Source organism: Triturus cristatus, chromosome 1_1 (assembly GCF_964204655.1).
Source record: "Triturus cristatus chromosome 1_1, aTriCri1.1, whole genome shotgun sequence".
Lineage (NCBI taxonomy): Eukaryota > Metazoa > Chordata > Amphibia > Caudata > Salamandridae > Triturus > Triturus cristatus.
Window position 1 is genome coordinate 425,591,780 of NC_140579.1, and position 20,436 is coordinate 425,612,215.

Here is a 20,436-nt window from a genome sequence, read left to right on the forward strand (position 1 = left end):
GCCAGAGTTGATACTTTCTCTTTTGCTGTGACATGCCATTAGTGGCGGAATGGTCTGCCTAATAAAGGTCGGGTGCCAGTGCACAGTGACCTCTGAACTGCTGCATGTCAGTAAAACCTTTGTGTTCTCCGCAGGCAGCATGGAGTGGGTGAAGTACCAGGATGCTGAATACGAATTTTTTGAGCATCATTCTACCTGGCCCCAAGCCCAGCGCATCTGTACCTGGTTTCATGCTGATCTCGTGTCCGTTCATAACCAAGCTGAGTTGGACTTCCTAAGCCAAAGCTTGCAAAAGGTAGGAGGCTGTTTACAGGGGCTTTAGACCATGACATGGACTGCTGTGGGCCATCCCCTCACTTTTTTCCTGGTAAGACGTGGGAGCTGAAGATGTGATAAACAAAGGTATGTGCCTTGTTGCTTAGCAGTCTCTATGGTCAATGGACCGCTTCATCTTAAAACAGGCAGTGAGTGAGGCAGTTGTAAAATGAATTGTTCATGCTCACAAATCCAGGAAGTTCTGATTTTGGAGCAAGTTATGTTTTTCCCCAGCCACATTCACATTTTTGTCACATTCAGGCTTAGAAACTAACTCATAGGGGTGACCATTTATAGTCCTACTGTAGTTTAGTTACTTGCTTTTGTATGTGAGGGTGGGGAAAAATGTTTTTTTCAACATTGTCTTGGGAAAAGGTGATTGTTAGGCAGGTCAGATACTTTCCACCTTATATATGAAGCATGTAACGTAATCTGCAGCCCTGGAACCTCGCAAATGAGCATCTTCATCAGACGCCATGTTGCACTTCTATTTTGCTGCGATGTTATTAATAGCTGCATTTGGGGCTGATAGACTAATTAATAATGTTTTAGAGTTTTAGTTTTAATTTATTGACCCCTGCTTTATCGTTGTGGACCGGGCACCTGCCCCGTCTCAACACCATTACTCAAGTGCTCTGGGTACGTGCACTCTACTGGCTAGTGTTACAACCTGTCTCTTCCACTGCCAGGCCGTGTAGCAAAGCTTTGAATACTGGATTGGGCCAGGCTTCTTCGTCTGCAGATGTCACCAGCTGATGCACCTGTAGCTGTTGCTTGGGCATGTGGGGACAGGAATCTGACACTTTGAAAAGGCTGTATAAAATATTGCTGCTCGGGTGATATTGTGGCTTATAGAAATTATACAGGAATCACCTGGATATCCTGCAACGAAATGAAATGAAATTGAGATGTGTATAGAGCGCACTACTACCCAAGGGTGTCTAGGCGCTAGACACACTCGGGTATCTAGCGAGAGTCCTTACTTATTTTGGGGCTACTTGCACCCTGTGTCTTCTGTGTTTCTAGACATGAGTCCTGCTGAGAAGTGCTGGCACTGATACCAGAGTTGTTCTTAATAGTGCCAGGACTGCCCCAGGAAAGGAATTGTGTTCTGCAATGAAGTGCCAGCACCTTTCTTTGAAAGGTAACGAAATGCTGATAAGAATAGCCAATATTCTCAAAGTAATGTATTTTATTTAATTTATTGATGATGCTTACCCAACAAAATAAATTGTCTCTTAGCGCCCGGCCTTGCTTGAATAAAATAAAAACACTTGCAACAAATTATAGTTTGTCAAAAACTGGCATCTCCATAGTGTACTGCTGCAGATGAAACACAAATGTTTTAATTGCTTTACTGGTTTTTACCAAGGTGGACTTATTTTCAGTATCCTCTGGCAGAGACTTCTGTTTTTGAAGCAAAGTCCCGCATATCTGCGGTCTCTTTTCCAACGTAGCTTGTTCTTTTGATCTTAAGAAGCAGCTGCCACTTGACCTCAGCAGCTGTGCTGATCGGTGCCCTAAACGTTTCTCTTGCCAGTAGGCCGGGGCACTTCCCGTGAGCCATTAAAAACCAAAATGCACCAGTGTGAACCAATTCTTTTTGCTATTTGGTAGCCGGTGAAGCGCTCTGCTATCAGCCATAATGTCTTCAAATTTGCCTAGTTTTAAGATTAACCTGGCTGCCTGGTTTTGGACAAATTGTCGCTGTCCAATCTGCCCTTGAGAATCCCCTGGATGTGGTGTTGGCATATTCCAGCTTTGAGTTTATCATCAAATCCACATGTGGTTCATGATATTTATCATCCAAATTGGTACAGTTTGTTTGAGTTGCCTCAAGCAAAAAATATATATATACCTTTAACAAACCACTATTCCTCCATTTGTCTCAAATTTTAGATTTGAGTCCTACTACACACACAAATTCCTTAGCCTTTTTTGAAACGGCGGAACAAAACCTAAATAGTTTTGGAGGCTGAGAGAGTTTAATAGTGGTCCGCCTCCTATGATCGTAACCCATAAGTAACATTAATTTTTTGCCTCATGTAACCTCAGTCCACTATTTTTCATCCAAGTGGCTGCATCCTTAAGTCAATGGTGGCTGGTGAAATATGAAAGTGGTGCGACGTAAAATTAGTGGTGGAGCACACCGCTGCGAGCGAGTCCAAACAACCTAAGGAGGATTAGGGGGGGGGGGGGGTCTCCCCCCCGAGAACATTTTGAAAAATGAGTGGGCAAATGATGCATTTTCAAGCAAATTTGAGAACACATGCACTTTACTCTTCACAGTCAAAAACGAGGTGAGGGTTGGCCTAAACTAATTAATAATTAGTCTAGACCAACGATCACCTCCTTTTTGACTGTGAAGAGTAAAGTGCATGTGGTTATGTAGATGCTTAAAATCATACATCCCATCCTAGTCAGCCTAGCCTGCCTCACACAAAAAAATATATATAATTGAGCCTCTACTGATCTGTCTTGCAGACAGAATATCAGTTGTATTTCTGTGGCACAGCTCTGCCGATGAGACAGATGGGACTGCAGATTCATTTAAGTGTGACAGATCACAGATGGTCATACAGTAACAGAAGTCACTTAATCTTAGCATGTTTACCCCGCCTGCTCAAACTTAACCCTTACATTAGTATGAGAGTTTGTGAGACAGCTTGTGTGAAAGAGGTGCCTAGTATGTTGAGAAGCGATGTCAGTACTTCCTTGGAAACGGATTACAGAATGTTGGAAGGTGGTGGTTTGTTTAGAGCTGTTAATTTGGTTATGATGTTTATCTTTTCTACAAACAATGCTTTAGTAGTGTTGCATGTGTCTGTTGAATGAGTTAAGACTAGAGTAGGTTTTACCTAGAGTAGAAAATTTGAAAAGGGCTCAATTTTAACTGGAAAATCAGTGATGTTACAGGGTGGTCTGCTAAATGAAACTGCTTCATGGGTGGCTTTCAAGCGAGGACACAGAGAGTTGTGCAAGATATAGTTTGCTTCCTGGGTGCTCTTTCTAATAGTCATGGGGGCTAAGATTTTGATGTTATTTTTATTTTCTTGACACGATTCTCCTGTGGCAGATGTCTTGTGATGGACCACATACCCAAGCTGTAAATATTCCCCCAACACAACAATTTCAATAAAACAAAGATTTAAAGGTTGCCTTAAACACGATTTTCAAGACACAAAAAAATACTCAACCTCCCAACATAAAACCACAAATGAACCAAATCAAAGGATATTTCCTAAAGAAATGAGGACTCTGATAGGTCATGTATGAAAAAACTGACTGTAGTATATGCAGTCAAATGAAAAACGTGGAAAGAAAATTGTAATAAAAGAATGGAATGGAAAATAAGCCTACTGAAAAGACCCAAAGGTTAGCTTAAAACATAGCAATAGGTTCATTAACCTCTATCTATATGGTATTTCTGATTTACAGAAGGAGACACCAAATGCAAATATTTTTCAACTGTCTTGAAAAACAAATTGGCTTTCCACCAGAAACGAAACGCAAATTTTTAAACAGCCCACACTGTTCTCTCAAACCCACATTAAATCCCAAGGCATAATAAAGGAATGCTTCAAATACATGCACACCATTGAGCTCTCAGAGCACCACGGAAGGAAAATATGTCATAGCTGTGAGACCAACCCCAATGCCAGTTCTGGTTTCGGTGCAACAGCTAGGCCGCTCTGTCCCGAGACCTGCTTAATGTCCTTCTTGTGTTACACTCTGCTGAAGGTCTTGCCAAAAACTACTCCGAAATGGCCCACCTGCTGACATTCAGGTCTGATTTATTCATCCTGGAAAAGGTGCATGGATGTATGGAGGAAGTTACCCACCCACCCCCTTTAGAGCACAATACATGTATGGAAACCTTACGGTCAAAACCAGCTACACAACATTACACTTAATCTGCAAAGCACAAACTCACCATCAAAACCGTTTCTTGGCGCTTAAACCAGATATTTCTGTTTACCGTACAGCGCTCATTTTTTGTCCTCAGGCGGCTAAAAGGCTGAGTGGACGTGTCTCTTTTTGAAACCGTGATTACACATTTAAGCACAAGACCCTGGACTTGATGCCTTCGTCCAAAGAGTCCCCAGACTGCTTGGAGGGTACCTAAGGGGGCCTGGAGAGCCACAGGGAAGAAGGCAGGCTGGAGGATGGATAAATAATCCCTTTTCAATGTACCATAACACTTTCCACCATAGAGAAAATGAAAAAGGAAATAATAATGAAAATATTCATATTGTGTGAGAAGTTGGCCTGGCATATGCTGGTCACTAGTTTTAGTGGCCACCTTGCACCAGTTCAATTCGACTCTTATGGTAGATAGGTTTAAGACAACCTTTTAAAGAAAGCTATCCTAGTGGTAGCTGTGGAGAGCAGCCTTCAGGCTAAGTCTCAGAGGAATGTAAAGCAGCTTGTTTTACCTTATAATCTCTTGAATTACCAAATGAAACGACACCACACAGGTATATATCAAATATATATGTATTTATTACTAGACACACTCTACTAATCTCTTCATGAGATTAGAAACCAGGTACACATTCAAATGTCAACGTTTCACAATAAATTAAGCACAAATATGGCTGGAGCCCTAGGGGCGTACCAGACCATATACTAAGAAAGTGGTATAAGGATGTCGACTTGCAAAATAACAAGGCCTAGGGCCTGGGGAATCGCTGGGGTTTCACTACTGCAGTGTTAGCAGGTAAGTAACAGGCTCACGGGAGACGCGTGCAGTGTGTGAACACAGCCGCGGGTTTCCTATTGGTTATAATGGTGCAAGTCGCAGTTAAATTTTTACAGTTCTAGGGTACTTCTAGGAAGACTACAAGCAAGCAACTTACAAGGTAAGTATTTTGAGAGCCAACACACACTTGGGCACTGGAGTGCACGAGTTACCTCACCCAGGGAAGCCGGGTGCATAGGTGTCTTTTGGTGTCGGGTTGTGTCGCTGTTTTCTATGGAGACCAAAGAAGACTTGCTGCTTGCGTCGTCTGAAGAAGTGTCCGGTGGAATCCGAAGGTGGATTCAAGATGGATGAGACCTGAAAAGTGAGGGGACAGTGTTCAAAGTCACTTGCCAGTGACCGGTGGCCAGCAAGATGGATGACCACAGATGTCGCGTCGATTCAGGTCGTCAATGGTGTTTTGACTCTTCGCTCACGAGGTCCAGGAGACATCGACGATGACCAGCAGCTGGATTTGGAGTGTCCCACGACGTCTGCAGCTGATGGCGGTGTCGGCAACCGGATTGGAGCCAACAAGCCTTGGCAAATGCAAGTCTCGTGTAGACTGAAGAAAGTCGATGGTGCAGGCCAGCAAGATCTGAGGGACTCACCCAGGGAGAGTAAGTGAGGGCAGGCCCGAAGCAACCAGGAGAGCCCTTTGAGTTATTGAGAAAGTCTTCGGGGGACCCACTAGCCAACGGGCAAGTGATCGCGAAGACGCCGCCACAGGAAATGCTTCACAGGAGCCCACGGTCACTCGGGACGGGGTAGGCTGCTGATTTTTGGTGCAAGACCTGCTGGGGGCTTGGGCCACAAATAGTCCAAAGCACAAGTTCGTAGAACGTTGTTTAGGGTTTGCACTCAAATAGTGCACGGTTCCCAGGTATTGCAGTTCCTTGTCACTCGTGGGGTCCAGACGCCACAGATTTGCTGGGAACTCAAAATGGCCATCGAGAGGTCAGGAAATCCACTTCTGGGGTCGCAGGGACTTCGGACTCTGGCAGGAGCGGGAAAGTTCATAACCGTTGATAAAGGTTTTTGGTGCCTGCCAAGCAGGGGAGTCACTCCTTAACTCCAAGGGAGATTCTTCTGTCTTCCAAAGGTAGTGGAACGTCGAAGGGCCAGGATTCTTCTTTGTAGAGCGTCGTCCAGGGTTATCTGATTTGTAAGGGCAATGCTTGCTATCTTATAGTGAACTTAGGGGAGGGACTAGCTCTATGACCACTCCTCTAGAAGGGTCAGGGGAGGGGGTGGTTACACCCACTTCCCTTTGTCCAGTTTCACGCCAGAGCAGGGACAGGTAGCCCCTGAACTGGTTTGAGCTGGCATATGCACAGAGGAGCCTACTGCTCACCCAGTGCAGGACTTCAAAGCACTCTAGGAGGGCACCCACCCAGCTCCAATACACTAAATCCTGTCTGGAAGGTGGTGACACCTCCCTGTGACAGGATGCCTTTTGTTGGGCCTCCTCCACTGCGAGTTTGTCAGCAGCAGGAGGGCAGCCCAGTGTCTGTGCTGGTGGCATCCATTTTGTGATGCTAGGGCTCTATAGGATTTCTATCGTTTTACATGTCGTCCCCTCTAGAAGGGTGGGAACATGCTCCCACATCATGGACTGATGTGGGGGGTATGATTCCAAGTTGTTTGACACCAAACACGACATGTTTTGATGCAGTCATTCCAAAATTAGAGTATATGGTTTAACCACATCCACAAACAGCCATAGAGAATAGACTCTGGTAGCTGCAGAGGGGCCCTGCTCAGGCAGAGGCACCCCCTCACATTGTAAACCATGCACCCTGCCCTCAGGATTGATATGGCCTGCTATAGGGGTGGCTGATAGGTTTATATGTGTGGGTATGGTGAGATATAGGAACCTATATCTCAGTGAGGAGTGCTAACACTACCTCACACAGGCTGCAGTAGCAGGCCTGTGGTGTCAGATTGAGTCTGCTTCCCAGGGGTGGAATAAAACATGCTTCATCCCCTGGTAGGCCTGTGAAGTACCAATGCCCTAGATACCTAAGGTACCATATACTAGGGGCTCATACGGTACCACAGTATCCAATCACTAGTGCATCTAATATGCACACCAAGTCGTTTAAAGAGAACAGAGAGACTGGGGCCCTGATTAGCAGGGACCCAACCAGACTATAGCCAGACACCAGTGTAAACATCAGAAAAAAAGTGGGGGCAACATAAGTGCAGATCCTACTCTCCTACATATTAGTACAAAAATAACAATAGTGGCTTATGAACGGTGGCGGCAGTCTCATTCTTGGCACTACCAAGTGAGGATTTATGCATGACTAAGCCGGCATCTGGAAGTTTACACATTCTGTGTGTCTTTAAGACACTCCTCCGGTCCTCCCCAACTATTTAAAAAACATCTAATACCTACCATCCAGGCACCTTCCCCTAACTCCCTCTGGCTTCTCCCTCCTCCAGCGCTAAAGGCCATGGTCTTCACTGTGAGGGAGATAGCAGAGAACAGGGCTTGTAATTACAGTGGCTCTGTGAGACTCAGCGCCTGAAGTGCTGAGAAGTCCCCTGTTAGCCGGGGCTCTACACTGCATGTGGGAAGCAGAGAAGATTGTTCTTGGCAAGAGTATACCAAGGTTGGGGATATTGTGTCCTATCGTCAATCATTCCACCATCTCCGACAGGTCTCCAGAGACCAGGGATAGAAGAGGGTTAGCGCCCACCATTGCACTGTGCAAAACGTATTTATTCACAGCTTTTACATCAGAACAGTGAATACCTGGGTGATACAATGAGCTTTAAAAGAATCTCCCACCTAGATAAAGTCAGAAAATCATGTGAAATCACACACAGTAAGTGAAAATCAGATAGAGCATGAGTGATGTTACTTGGCCTTAAAAGAAAGTTAGCGGACGACAGTGTACAGTAGACTCCAGGGTTCAGTAAGGTGGAAGTTTAGAAAATTGTGAATTTTTACGAATTTGGAACCATTGCATTTGGGCATGATTAAAACATAAGTCCACTCAAGCAATTCTATCAAATTTAACCCATACTTTACAGAATTTCAAGGCCAATGCAGATAAAAAAAATAGGTAAAGCAATCTCACACAGTAAGCAAGGACACACTGAATGAATCAAATATTTCAGTGAATTCGTTTTTTTCGCTCTTCTGTCTGCTACTGTAACCCTTTGCACGTCAGTCCGTTTTTATCCCATGATTAATAAATGAACGCAATCCCAGTCTGATCTTCGTTTCCATAGTTTGTGCTTTCACCTGCAGCTGCCCATGCGCTGTAGCCTTTAACCCACTGCTGCATCTATCACTTTTGCTGGGGCTGTCACAGAAGAGATGACGGATTTAAACAGAGGTGCCTGACATCTGTACCTTCCACTGCAGTATATTGAGGTCTGGTGTCCCTGCCCATGCCTCTACCCCCATTCATGACGTTACTGCTATCCCTGTGGAATATCTGAGGGCCAGAAACTGCATTATGTTTCAGGGATCCAGGGATTGAAAATGTCTTTGAATTAATGCCCGCCTGGGCCTTACCTGGGCTGCCTGGTGAACTGCAGTGCAGACTCCTGACTAGCTGGACTGTCTTGGGACTCAAGTGAGAATCGACTCGTCTCTTCAGTCTGTCAGTGTCCGTCTAACTCCAGCTGGAGTAAATGACGCAGTAATGGCTTCCTTCTTCCAGTACGTTCCACCACAGAATGCAGACACACGCCACGCGGGAAGCAGTATGAGGTTGAGTCTGCACAGACTCGAATCCTCGGCTTCCCGCCTGCCACACCCCTTTCCCAACTCGTCACAGGGTGGGTCCCACCACGCCCTGTAATGAGTTGGGAAAGGGCTGGGTGACAGTCTCCACTCCCTGATTGACGTGGAGGGTGTGAGAAAGTTGCTCTGTATATACTGTTCCTTAATAGGTACAGGGTGTACAGAGTCCACGGTCCCCAAGGGTTTGACAGAGGCTAAAGTTAGATATAACCTTACTCTCTAAAGTGGTAGCTTGGTCGAGCAGTAAGGCAGTATCAGAGGACAGTGTAAAGCATTTGTTGTACACACTCAGTCAGCAAACGGTCTCGCACACTCAATAACTGAACTCTAGGCCAATGGTTTATATATAAAAAATATATGCTTGTTTTATTTTAGAACCAACAATTGGATTTAAAATATACTTTCTCAGAATGAGATGCTTTATATAAATACTTTTGCAATATGCAATTGACTTTTGTAAACAGTTACAAGTGCTTGCAATAGGCAACTCTATTTTAAACACAACAATGCATTGAGCTCAATGGAAATTTCAAGTTATTTGCAACAGATTACTTTTAGGATTACTTTTTGAATTCCAGGACTGGATCCTAGATTCAGTCCTGGGTCAGTACTTAGAACCAAGTGATGAAAGTCGACTTAATTACTGTGATGATTTTTAAACAATATTTAGCTATTTTAAAAGTTGACACTTAAAAAATATTTCAAAGAAAAAAAGTCAATGATTCCCTATGGAAGAAAATGCAGGTTACAGGTACAGTATGTTCTCGTTACTTTTGTAATCCAGTACTGGGTGCCTAGACTCAGTACTGGGACCTTTATCCAAAACAGGTAAGTAATTAAGTTTTCAGATATTATACGATTTTTAAAGAATATTTAGAGATTGCAGAAATTGACACTTAGAAGAAATTTCACAGAAAAACAGTCAATGATTTCCTATGGAAGAAAATTGGGTTACTGGTAAGTACAGTTGTAAGTATTTCTCAGAGTCAGTGCTGGGCACCAAGATCCAGCACTGGGAGCTCACTTAAGAGCAGGTGAGTATTTTCGTTTTCGTTACTCGGCTGATTTTTGGTGAATATTTTAAGATTTGAAAAGTCCACACTTAGAAGAAATTTCCGGAAAAAGCCAGTCAATGTTACCCTATGAAGAAAATAGAGTTATCGGTTTAAAGGTAAGTACTCGACTGGCAGAGTTGAGGTTCTGGGCATAGACTTAGGGGTCCCCCAGGGTCAGGTAGTGTGAGAAAGTGCCATCTTTCTTGCCTGGTATGCCTCCACTTTTTTCTGATTTGCTGAATGTACTTTGATTGAGTGTGCCATGGACTCCTGCCAATCAGGTGCCCAGGGCCTATGTTCCTTCCCTAAAACAAACCAAACCCAAATTGGCAAACCTTGGCCACATGTCAGCCCCTGGTAAATGGTACCCTAAGTACCCAGGGCTTTGTGACCCAGGAAGACCTCTAAGAGCTGCAGCACTCATTGTGCCACTCTTAGAGGCCCTGTACCCTTACACACACACACTGCCTTTGCAGGCTGAGTGTTTGGGTGCAAGACAAAAACAAAGTCGACATGGCACACATCCCTGTGTGCCATGCCCATCACATACACTGCCATGGCATACATCAGTCACCCCTCTAGCTGGGTGCCTTATGCCAATGGTGTGGGCACAGGAGCAAGAGCCCTGTGCCCCTACAGTGCCCAGGTCCATCCCTGAGCCCTGTAAGTGCAGTGCTGCCATTTAAAGAGTACATGGTGCTGGGAGCTCGTCAAACACGAGCTCCACAGCACCATAATGGCTACACTAAAGACTGGGAAGTTTGGTATCAAACTTCTCAGCACATTAAACCCACACTGATGCCAGTGTGGGATTTAATGTACCCAGCACCCCAGAGGGCATCTTAGAGGTGCTCCCTCGAACCTAACCTACAAATCCACGTCTGCTCTGAGGCTGCCTAGGCTGCCACCCAGCAGACATATTGCTGGACCCCTGGGTAGGAGAGCCCCTGCTCTCCTGGTCCTGCAACAATGCACATCCTGGGCGAGGTGCTAAATCTCCTCGCCCAGGATGGGCAGGGGGAAGCTTCAAAGGCATGCCGCCTCTGTGAGTTTCCCCAGGCCCCTGCAACCCCCCACTCTGGCGGGAAGCTTTGGCCGGAAACCCCAAATAAGGACAGGGTATGTACCAGCCTGCCAACCCCACCCCTCAGGTGGGGGAGGCGAGGTGAAGCACATCTCCGGGCTCTCGCCATCTTGAAGATGGGGAGCCCTACCCTATCAGGACTAGGCTACTGCCCCCCTCCCACAGGAGAGAGGCAGGATAGGGGGTGTACCCACCCCAGGACGGGGACCCATTGGTCCCTGCCCTTCACCTACCTGTAAAGCCCCTAAATCTAGTATTTAGGGGCACCCTGAACCTTCCTTCCCCAGATTCCAGACTCGAAACTACAAGAAGAGCAAGAAGAACAAAGACCTGCCCTGCAGCTGCTAAAAAGAGGAAGACACCAACTGCTTTGGCCCCAGCTCTGCTGGCCTGTCGACCCTCGAACCTGCTCCTGCTCCAGCGCGGCATCTCTCGTGGCCAGCAACCTCACCAACCCCGGAGGACCTGGCTACGTTTTGGCTCCAAGCCCCTGGGACTCCCATGAGTAGAGGCTCTACTCGAAACCTATTTCAAACCCCTGGCAGGAGCCCGGAACCGCGAACCCAGCACACTCTGCACCAGCCGAGCCTGGCCAGTGCCGGAGTGAACAAAGACCCTGAGGACGACCTCACGGCGACTGTGACCCCGAGTCCGGCACCCAAGAACCTCCCTCGACATTCCTGAAGAAGCCTGCAGCCTCAGAACCAGGTGCCCCCCCAACCGCGATCAACTGAGGGTAAGATTTCCCGACACCTAAAGGCACCCCTGCACGCGGCGCCCCACGGCCCCCTGTGTCCAACCCCGGGGTACCTACCTATCCTCCAACTACCCAACTTACCTCTCGAAGTGGTGGTGGCACCTGAAGAGTCCTCGTCCCGAGCTTGCAGTCTTTTTCCTAACCGGAGATTTCCCATTGACATCCATTGAGCGCCCGAAGGCTCAAAAGCACTCTGCACCCAGCCGCCCGAGTGGCCCTGGCAGTGAAAACTCTATTCCTTCCTACTGCCCCACTTGCCCTGAGTAAGTGACCAGGAGCCCAGCTCCCACAGCCGCGTGGCTTGCCAGTCAGCAGCCACCAAACAAGGCCCCCCTATCCCTCATAGGATAACATTGGCCCTAACTCTCTCTGCACCCGGCCGCCCTAGAGCCGCTGAGGGTGAACCAACTGTACCTACCTGACCCTGGGAGACCCCTGAGTCTGTGCCCAGAACCTCAACTCTGCCAGTCGAGTACTTACCCTTAAACCGCAAACTCTATTTTCCTCATAGGGTAACATTGCCTGGCTTTTTCCTGAAATTTCTTCTAAGTGTGGACTTTTCAAATCTTCAAATATTCACCAAAAATCAGCCGAGTGACAAAAACGAATTTACTCACCTGTTCCTAGGTGAACTCCCAGTGCTGGATCTTGGTGCCCAGCACTGACTCTGAAAAATCTCTACAACTGTACTTACCCTTAACTCAATTTTCTTCCATAGGAAACCATTGACTGTTTTTCTGTGAAATTTCTTCTAAGTGTCGATTTCTGCAATCTTTAAATATTCTTCAAAAATCGTATAATATCTGAAAACGTAATTGCTTACCTGTTTTGGATAAAGGTCCCAGTACTGAGTCTAGGCACCCAGTACTGGATTACAAAAGTAACGAGAACATACTGTACCTGTAACCTGCATTTTCTTCCATAGGGAATCATTGATTGTTTTCTCTGAAATATTTTCCGTCAACTTTTAAAATAGCTAAATATTAGTTAAAAATCATTACAGTACTAAAGTTGACTTTCATCACTTGATTCTGAGAACTGACCCAGGACTGAATCTAGGATCCAGTCCTGGAATTCCAAAAGTAATCTAAAAAGTAATATGTTGCAAATAACTTGAATTTACCATTGAGCTCAATGTATTGTTGTGTTTAAAAATAGAGTTGCCTACTGCAACCTCTTGTAACTGTTTACTAAAATCTACTGCATACTGCAAAAGTATTTATATGAAACATCTACTGTTGAGAAAGTATATTTTAACTCCAAGTGTTGGTTCTAAAATAAAACAAGCATATATTTTTTATATATAAACCATTGGCCTAGAGTTCAGTTATTGAGTGTGTGAAACCATTTGCTGACTGTGTACAACAAATGCTTTACACTGTCCTCTGGTACTGCCTTACTGCTCGACCAAGCTACCACTTCAGAGAGTAAGGTTATACCTAACTTTAACCTCTGTCAAACCCTGGGGGACTGTGGACTCTGTACACCCTGTACCTATTAAGAAACAGTATATACAGAGCCACTTTCTCACAGGTAGGTACAGTTGGTTCACCCTCAGCGACTCTAGGGCGGCCGGGTGCAGAGAGAGTTAGGCCCAATGTTATCCTATGAGGGATAGGGGGGGCCTTGGTTGGTGGCTGCTGACTAGCAAGCCACGCGGCTGTGGGAGCTGGGATCCTGGTCACTTACTCAGGGCAAGTGGGGAAGTAGGTAGGTGTAGAGGTTGCACTGCCAGGGCCACTCGGGCGGCTGGGTGCAGGGTGCTTTTGAGCCTTCGGGCGCTCAATTGATTTCAATGGGAAATCTCCAGTTTAGAAAAAGACTGCAAGCTGGGGGACGAGGATTCTTCAAGTGCCACCACCACTTCGAGAGGTAAGTTGGGTAGTTGGAGGATAGGTAGGTACCCCGGGATTGGGCACAGGGGGGCGCCACGTGCAGGGGTGCCTTTTGGTGTCGGGAAATCTTACCCTCTGTTGATCGCGGTAGGGGGGGCACCTTGTTCTGAGGCTGCAGGCTACTTCAGGAGTGTCGAGGGAGGTCCTTGGGTGCCGAACTTGGGGTCACAGTCGCCATGGGGTCGTCCTTGTGGTCTTTGTTCACTCCGGCACTGGCCAGGCTTGGCTGGTGCAGAGTGTGCTGGGTTCGCAGTTCCGGGCTGCTGCCAGGGATTAGAGGTAGGTTTTGAGTAGAGCCTCTTCTCATGGGAGTCCCAGGGGCTTAGAGCCAAAAGGTAGCCAGGTCCTCCGGGGTTCGTGAGGTTGCTGGCCACAAGAGATGCCGGGTTGGAGCAGGAGCAGGTTCGACGGTCGACAGGCCGGTAGGGCTGGGGCCAAAGCAGTTGGTGTCTTCATCTTCTTAGCAGCTGCAGGGCAGGTCTTCTTTCTTCTTGCTCCCCTCTTTGTATTTTGGAATCTGGGGAAGGAAGGTTCAGGGTGCCCCTAAATACTAGATTTAGGGGCGTTACAGGTAGGTGAAGGGCAGGGACCAATGGGTCCCTGTCCTGGGGTGGGTACACCCCCTATCCTGCCTCTCTCCTGTGGGAGGAGGGCAGTAGCCTAGTCCTGTCCTGATAGGGTAGGGCTTCCCATCTTCAAGATGGCGAGAGCCCGGAGATGTGCTTCACCTCGCCTCCCCACCTGAGGGGTGGGGTTGGCAGGCTGGCACATCCCCTGTCCTTATTTCGGGTTTCCGGACAAAGCTTCCCGCCAGAGTGGGGGGTTGCAGTGGCCTGGGGAAGCTCACAGAGGCGGCATGCCTTTGAAGCTTCCGCCTGTCCATCCTGGGGGAGGAGATTTAGCACCTCGCCCAGGATGTGCATTGTTGCATGCCCAGGAGAGCAGGGGCTCTCCCACCCAGGGGTCCAGCAACATGTCTGCTGTGTGGCAGCCTAGGCAGCCTCAGAGCAGACGTGGATTGTAGTTTAAGTTTAAGGGGGCACCTCTAAGATGCCCTCTGGGGTGCTTGGTACATTAAATCCCACACTGGCATCAGTGTGGGTTTAATGTGCTGAGAAGTTTGATACCAAACTTCTCAGTCTTCAGTGTTGCCATTATGGTGCTGTGGAGTTCGTGTTAGACGAGCTCTCAGCACCATGTACTCTTAAATGGCAGCACTGCTCTTACAGTGCTCAGGAATGGACCTGGGTACTGTAGGGGCACAAGGCTCCTGCTCCTGTGCCCACACCATTGGTATAAGGCACCCAGCTAGAGGGGTGGCTGATGTATGCCATGGCAGTGTAGGTGATGGGCATGGCACACAGGGATGTGTGTCATGTCGACTTTGTTTTGTCTTGCACCCAGACACTCAGCCTGCAAAGGCAGTGTGTGTGTGTAAGGGTACAGGGCCTCTAAGGGTGGCACAATGAGTGCTGCAGCCCTTAGAGGCCTTCCCTGGTCACAAGGCCCTGGGTACCTAGGGTACCATTTACCAGGGGCTGACATGTGGCCAGGGTTTGCCAATTTGGGTTTTGTGTGTTTTAGGGAAGAAAAATAGGCCCTGGGCACCTGATTGGCAGGAGTCCAGGGCACACTCAAAGTACATTCAGCAATTCAGTAAAAAGTGGGGGCATACCATGCAAGAAAGATGGCACTTTCTCACAGAGGGTTAGAGATCCCGGGCTTGGAGTTAAAACGCCCGGGCCTAACTTTGCCTCCACGCCATCAGGGGGTGGAGACTAGGCCCTGAAGCTAGGTCTTTGCCGAGCTGATGACATCACAGCCTTCAGGGCTGTGAGGTTCTCAGCCGGCAAACACTGCAAGGAGCATCAGTCACCTCACGTGACATACAGACTCCACTACGCCCACCGTCACGGCGCCGATACGGTGAGTGGGGCTGCTGGGACAGACAGTGCCCTTCGCACAATAACTCAAAATTCTTTGCATAGCAAAAAAGGCCACTTTATTAAGACAGGTGACAAATAAATTTCTCTTCAAACATTTGTCATTATATAATTCAATAAATTCCTCAATTTTATTTCAACCTATCTACAAAAAACATAAACCCCCAATGTAAACCCCAATCAGAGCCCGAATGACTGATCCCTGTAGATAGCATCCCCTCATTCTCATTTCCTGTCCACTTGACTTAGTCCCCCCCCACCTCCCTCGTTGGAGGATGGACAATCCCGCTCAAGGCTGCCCACCCCCCCCAGCAAAAAACCCGCCTACCAAAACAAACTAACCATCTAACCGACAAAACCTGTCTTAGCGTGGCAAGAAAAAGTGCTCTGACGATAGCAAAAATTAAAACATGAACTCCCAGTAGATGTGAACAGCCAGACGGAAAAAGTTCTGTGCATGAGCAAAATCCCTGCAACACCTAACGTTTGGTCTTTTGATTTGAAACGCCTTAGTAGTGCTTATATTAGTCCACGACACACTCACTCTTGTTTCCGGATAGCGGGAGTGACGGTCTTAGCCTACCTGTTTTTACAATAGGTTCCCTCAAGCTTGTTAATTAAAAAGGTTTTAATATTTCTGAACCCTTGTGCTACTGTGAAATCCATTGTTGTTCTTCTCTGTGTCCTTATGGCGGTCGATATTGCAGCGCATAGCCATACACCTCTGCGGCGTCATTTGACGCAGTTTGGGGTGCCGGACGATGGGATGGCTTTTATTTTTGTGGTGAGTGCCGATCCGTCCTACCCTTATGAGTTGTTTTACTCTTGGGTGGCGATGCCGGCAGTAAATGCGGATGATGAAACGTTTCACTCCTATACTCCCACGCGGCTCCCAGCAAACTATACGCCATATAGGACGCAAGAAATTCCTATTTCGGCTTGGCAGCATTGCATTTGGTTTAATGGCGCCCTTCCCCATGCGGTTACACCGGTTAGAAGGGGCCTTTTGTCAATTCCAGGGGCCACTTGGCCGGTGCTGGCCGGATTTGTGCCTCATCCTCGTTATTTGAATGTTGCGCTGGATGAGTTGCGTGTCCTCCATACAGCCCTGATTACTGTATATAGGGCTTTAGTGCAATACGTTTCGTGCAACGTGCAGGTGGGGGCACCTGCTGTTGCGGGACAGCCAGCTGGCCAGGCCGGGGTTCTTATTAGTCCCGTCATGGATAATTCGGTTATGGTAAGCGCCCCCAAAATAAGGATGATTTGCATTATTGGCTTGCTGAGAAATTTGACCAGCTGGAAGCAGTATTTCCACATTTTACTCCTGTGGAGAAACACAGGATCCTCACCATTAGTTTGTAGAAAGACTTAGTCTCGGAGGTGTCTGATTGTGACAACTGGGGTAAAGTTTTTGCAGCGGTCTACTTGAAGTGCTTCGGCACCCAGTCTATGGCCGTGCTTCCCTCCGTCATCAAACGTGTTCAAGATCAACACGGTCCGGAGGCTGCAGTCGAGTTGGGAATGCGGCTTGTTGGTGTATTCGATGTAGTTGCCACTCTCGTCCTTGGTAACCTCAAGAGAGATGCAGTACAATTTCAAGTGGCTAATGGCTTAGCCCGCGTCGATGAGCTCGATAAGCCCCGAGAGTTGCCTAAAAGTATTGCGGAAGCTTATAGAACTATTGGCCGCAGTAGTTTAGGGATTAAGCCAACTATTGTCATTCCAGACTTAATACAGCAAACTAAGGTGAGTTCGTCTGTCAAAGACGATCGTCCAACTTTTCCTAAACAAAATTGGCGAACAAAGAAACAGGGAAAGCAGCAACAGAAACAGGGGTCTCGTCCTGCGTCTCCAGTACAGGCGACTGGTGAACGCACATACGATTTGCGCGATCGCACTAGTATTAGGTCACCTGATAGATTTCAGGTTACTGAACAACGTTCTTCACAGGAAACATCGGTCTCACAGTCTTGTGGCGGAGAACGTGGCAAAGGTCGGGGTGCCCAACAAGGACATGAGCAACCCCGTCAGCCTGACGGTAAAGGCAAGCAGGACGAGTTTGCACGTCAACGTCCCCCGTTTCAGAAGAAGAAAGTTGCTGCATTAACAGCGAGGTATGCCACAGATAGTGCGGACGCAGCTTCGGAACCTGACATGGGCACTAACGCTGCTCGAGAGCGCAGCGGAGGTTACAGTAGTGCGGCAAGCACTGCGTCCATATCTGGAGGCGACAGCAACTGACACGTTCATTACTGTAGAAACTGCTGACACTAGAGTGGCTCCCCCTGACAGACTATATGACATAGTCCTTTTAATTGAAGGTGACATACAACGTACAATACCAGGGATTTTTGGGGATAATCTGACCTCTTCCTATGATATTCTCTTAGCGGAGGCGGACTGGCCGCCGGCTTTCATTTTGGATGCTCCTAGAGGGGAGGAGGTAATCCTCCCGTCCTTTGCGCACACAGTGCCAAATGAGCAAGCTGAAAGGTTTGCCGAAGAGTGGGCTCAGGTGCTTGCTCCGGCTTTGTACCGTATTCAGGTTGGGTGGGATAAATTGTCTCCAAGCCATGAGATTCCTTTGCGGTCTATGCCCCAGCCGCAGCCCCAATATCCCATGCGCCGCGAAGCTAGATCTCACGTCGCAGAAATCCTTGAGCAATTGGAATATCAGGGTGTTGTTGAAACCTGTGTGTCACCAATGAATAATCCTTTATTCACTGTAACGAAGCCTGATGGGTCGTACCGCCTATTTTTGGATTACTGGCATTTGAACTCTCATTGCCGGACGTGTGCTGTACAGAATACCCACAGTTCTGCCCTTGTTGATAGTCTCGTTAGCTCCCCACTTTCTGGAGAAGTGCGCATGCTTGCGTGCTCCTACAACACTGAAAAAATTGCCGTCTTTGCTGGGCTTTCTGAATTTCGGTCGAACTTACATTCTCGATTATGCCCAGCGTATCAAGCCGCTATATGCCTTGGTACAACCTACTTTTTCCAAATCGAGCTGGCTGCCAGAGCATTCAGCTATTTTGCAAAATTTGCAGGCTGATCTTCTTGCTTCGAAATACTTACTGACACGTGATAACCACACTAACCTGGTAACAAGAATTGTGCCAGGCGCAGTAGGGTTCAATGAGGGCGACACCGTCCCCATTGCCTACAAATCACACCTGTACACTTCGGCTGAACTGCGCTTTTCCACAGTCGAAAAAGTTTTGACTGCAGTACAGATGGCGATTCTTAAAGAACGAGCACTGTCGCAAGGAAAACGCATGTTGGTGGTTACACCATATCCTGATCTAGAGGCAGTGACGAAAGCCAGTGTACCTAATTCTAAAGCTTTGCATCCACGTTGGATACAATGGGCAACTTCCTTGACATCGCCAGATGTCACCTATATCTTTGATGCCTCCTTACAGACTCGGGAGTACTTGCAGTATGAATTTGTTCATCCAGCTCCTCTGTCTTTGCGCCCTCTTGAAGATTACCATTGTATCATTTACACTGACGGTTCGGCGCAACCGGCGACGGGGTCGAAGCATGCCTATTCAGCGGCCTGCGCAATCGTAGCGGGTACTTTGGTGAATGGAGAATTCAAGTCTGATGTCGTGCATACGCAGTCATTGGGTGATTGCACCGCACAATTGGCAGAGCTCCGTGCTCTGGTGCTTGCACTGGAGTTTGCTGATCCTCGGGTTACTACTCTTATAGTGAGTGACTCATTTTACTGTGTACAGTCTTTTAACGACAATCTATTCTTTTGGTCTCATAATGAATATCGCGATTCCAAAGGTAGCACAATTAAGCATAAAATGCTTTGGGTTCGAGTGGCAGAACTTAAACAGCATCTGCCTCTCGTGAATGTAATTCACACTCTTGGTCACCAACGAGTTGTTGTCCACGCTGTCGGCAACAGCTTAGCTGACGAAGCAGCGAAAACAGCAGTGGCGACATATCTTGTAGCAGCGGTTACAAGATCCAAAAGTAAGATCGATGATGACATCTTGGCAGCTATTGCTGCCAGCAGATTAAACCTTCAGCTGCTGCGCGCCTTCCACAAACTCAGTTGTACATATCTAATAAAACACTTGGGTGCGTTTATTTAGATCCCTACGGTCCTTTCTTCTCTGATGCTGCGTACAAGTACATCTTAGTTGCAGTGGATTCGTGCACACGTTTTCTTTGGGTGTGGCCACAAAGGAGTGCTGATGCTCGTACTGTCATAAGGGATTTGCGTGTCTTTGCGGGAATTTTTGCATGTGGTACCTTCCATTCTGATCAGGGCCCTGCGTTCGCCTCTAAGGCGTACAAAGAAGCCATGAAATCTTTGGGGGTTCAAGTCAAATTTTCATCTCCATACCGACCTGAGGGTAATAGTGTAGTGGAGCGAATGAACCGTGACTTAAAGCAACCCTTGACAGCAAGGGTTTTAGGCACTGGCCGGAACTGGTTAGCCCATCTGTATAACGTACAACGTGCACTTACTAATCTCCCTAGAAGGTCTCTGCGTGGGCGGACCCCATACAAATGTTTGTCCCGGACCTTGATGGTCTAGACATGGCGGCGCCAGCCGCACCCTTTGACGTAGATGATCACTGTGCTGTATTGCAGAATATACAAGAGACCAGAGACTGTCTCGCAAAAGAACACTTGCCCTCCACATCTGATGCTGCGCTTCAGATTCCGGTAGTCGGCTGGCTACCTCGAGTCGGAGACCTGGTCCGTGAGAAGGTGGAGAGCAAGGAGGAGTTTGGCCCCTCTTATCGTGCTCCGGTTCCAGTGCTTGGCGTGCAGGGTACAAGAACAGTCATTTTACCTCCACTTCCTGGTCGCAAGGATAACAGGTACATCTCCATTGACAATGTCAAACTACA

General features: G+C 47.5%; 1 protein-coding gene across 1 annotated transcript in view; it reads left to right on the plus strand.

Moving 5' to 3' along the window:
* LOC146870357 (C-type mannose receptor 2-like) overlaps positions 1–20,436 on the plus strand; it is a 937,589-nt gene that overhangs the window by 685,909 nt on the left and 231,244 nt on the right. The window contains 1 exon segment of the mRNA XM_085640508.1: positions 135–295. Coding sequence (XP_085496634.1) covers positions 135–295 — 161 coding nt within the window.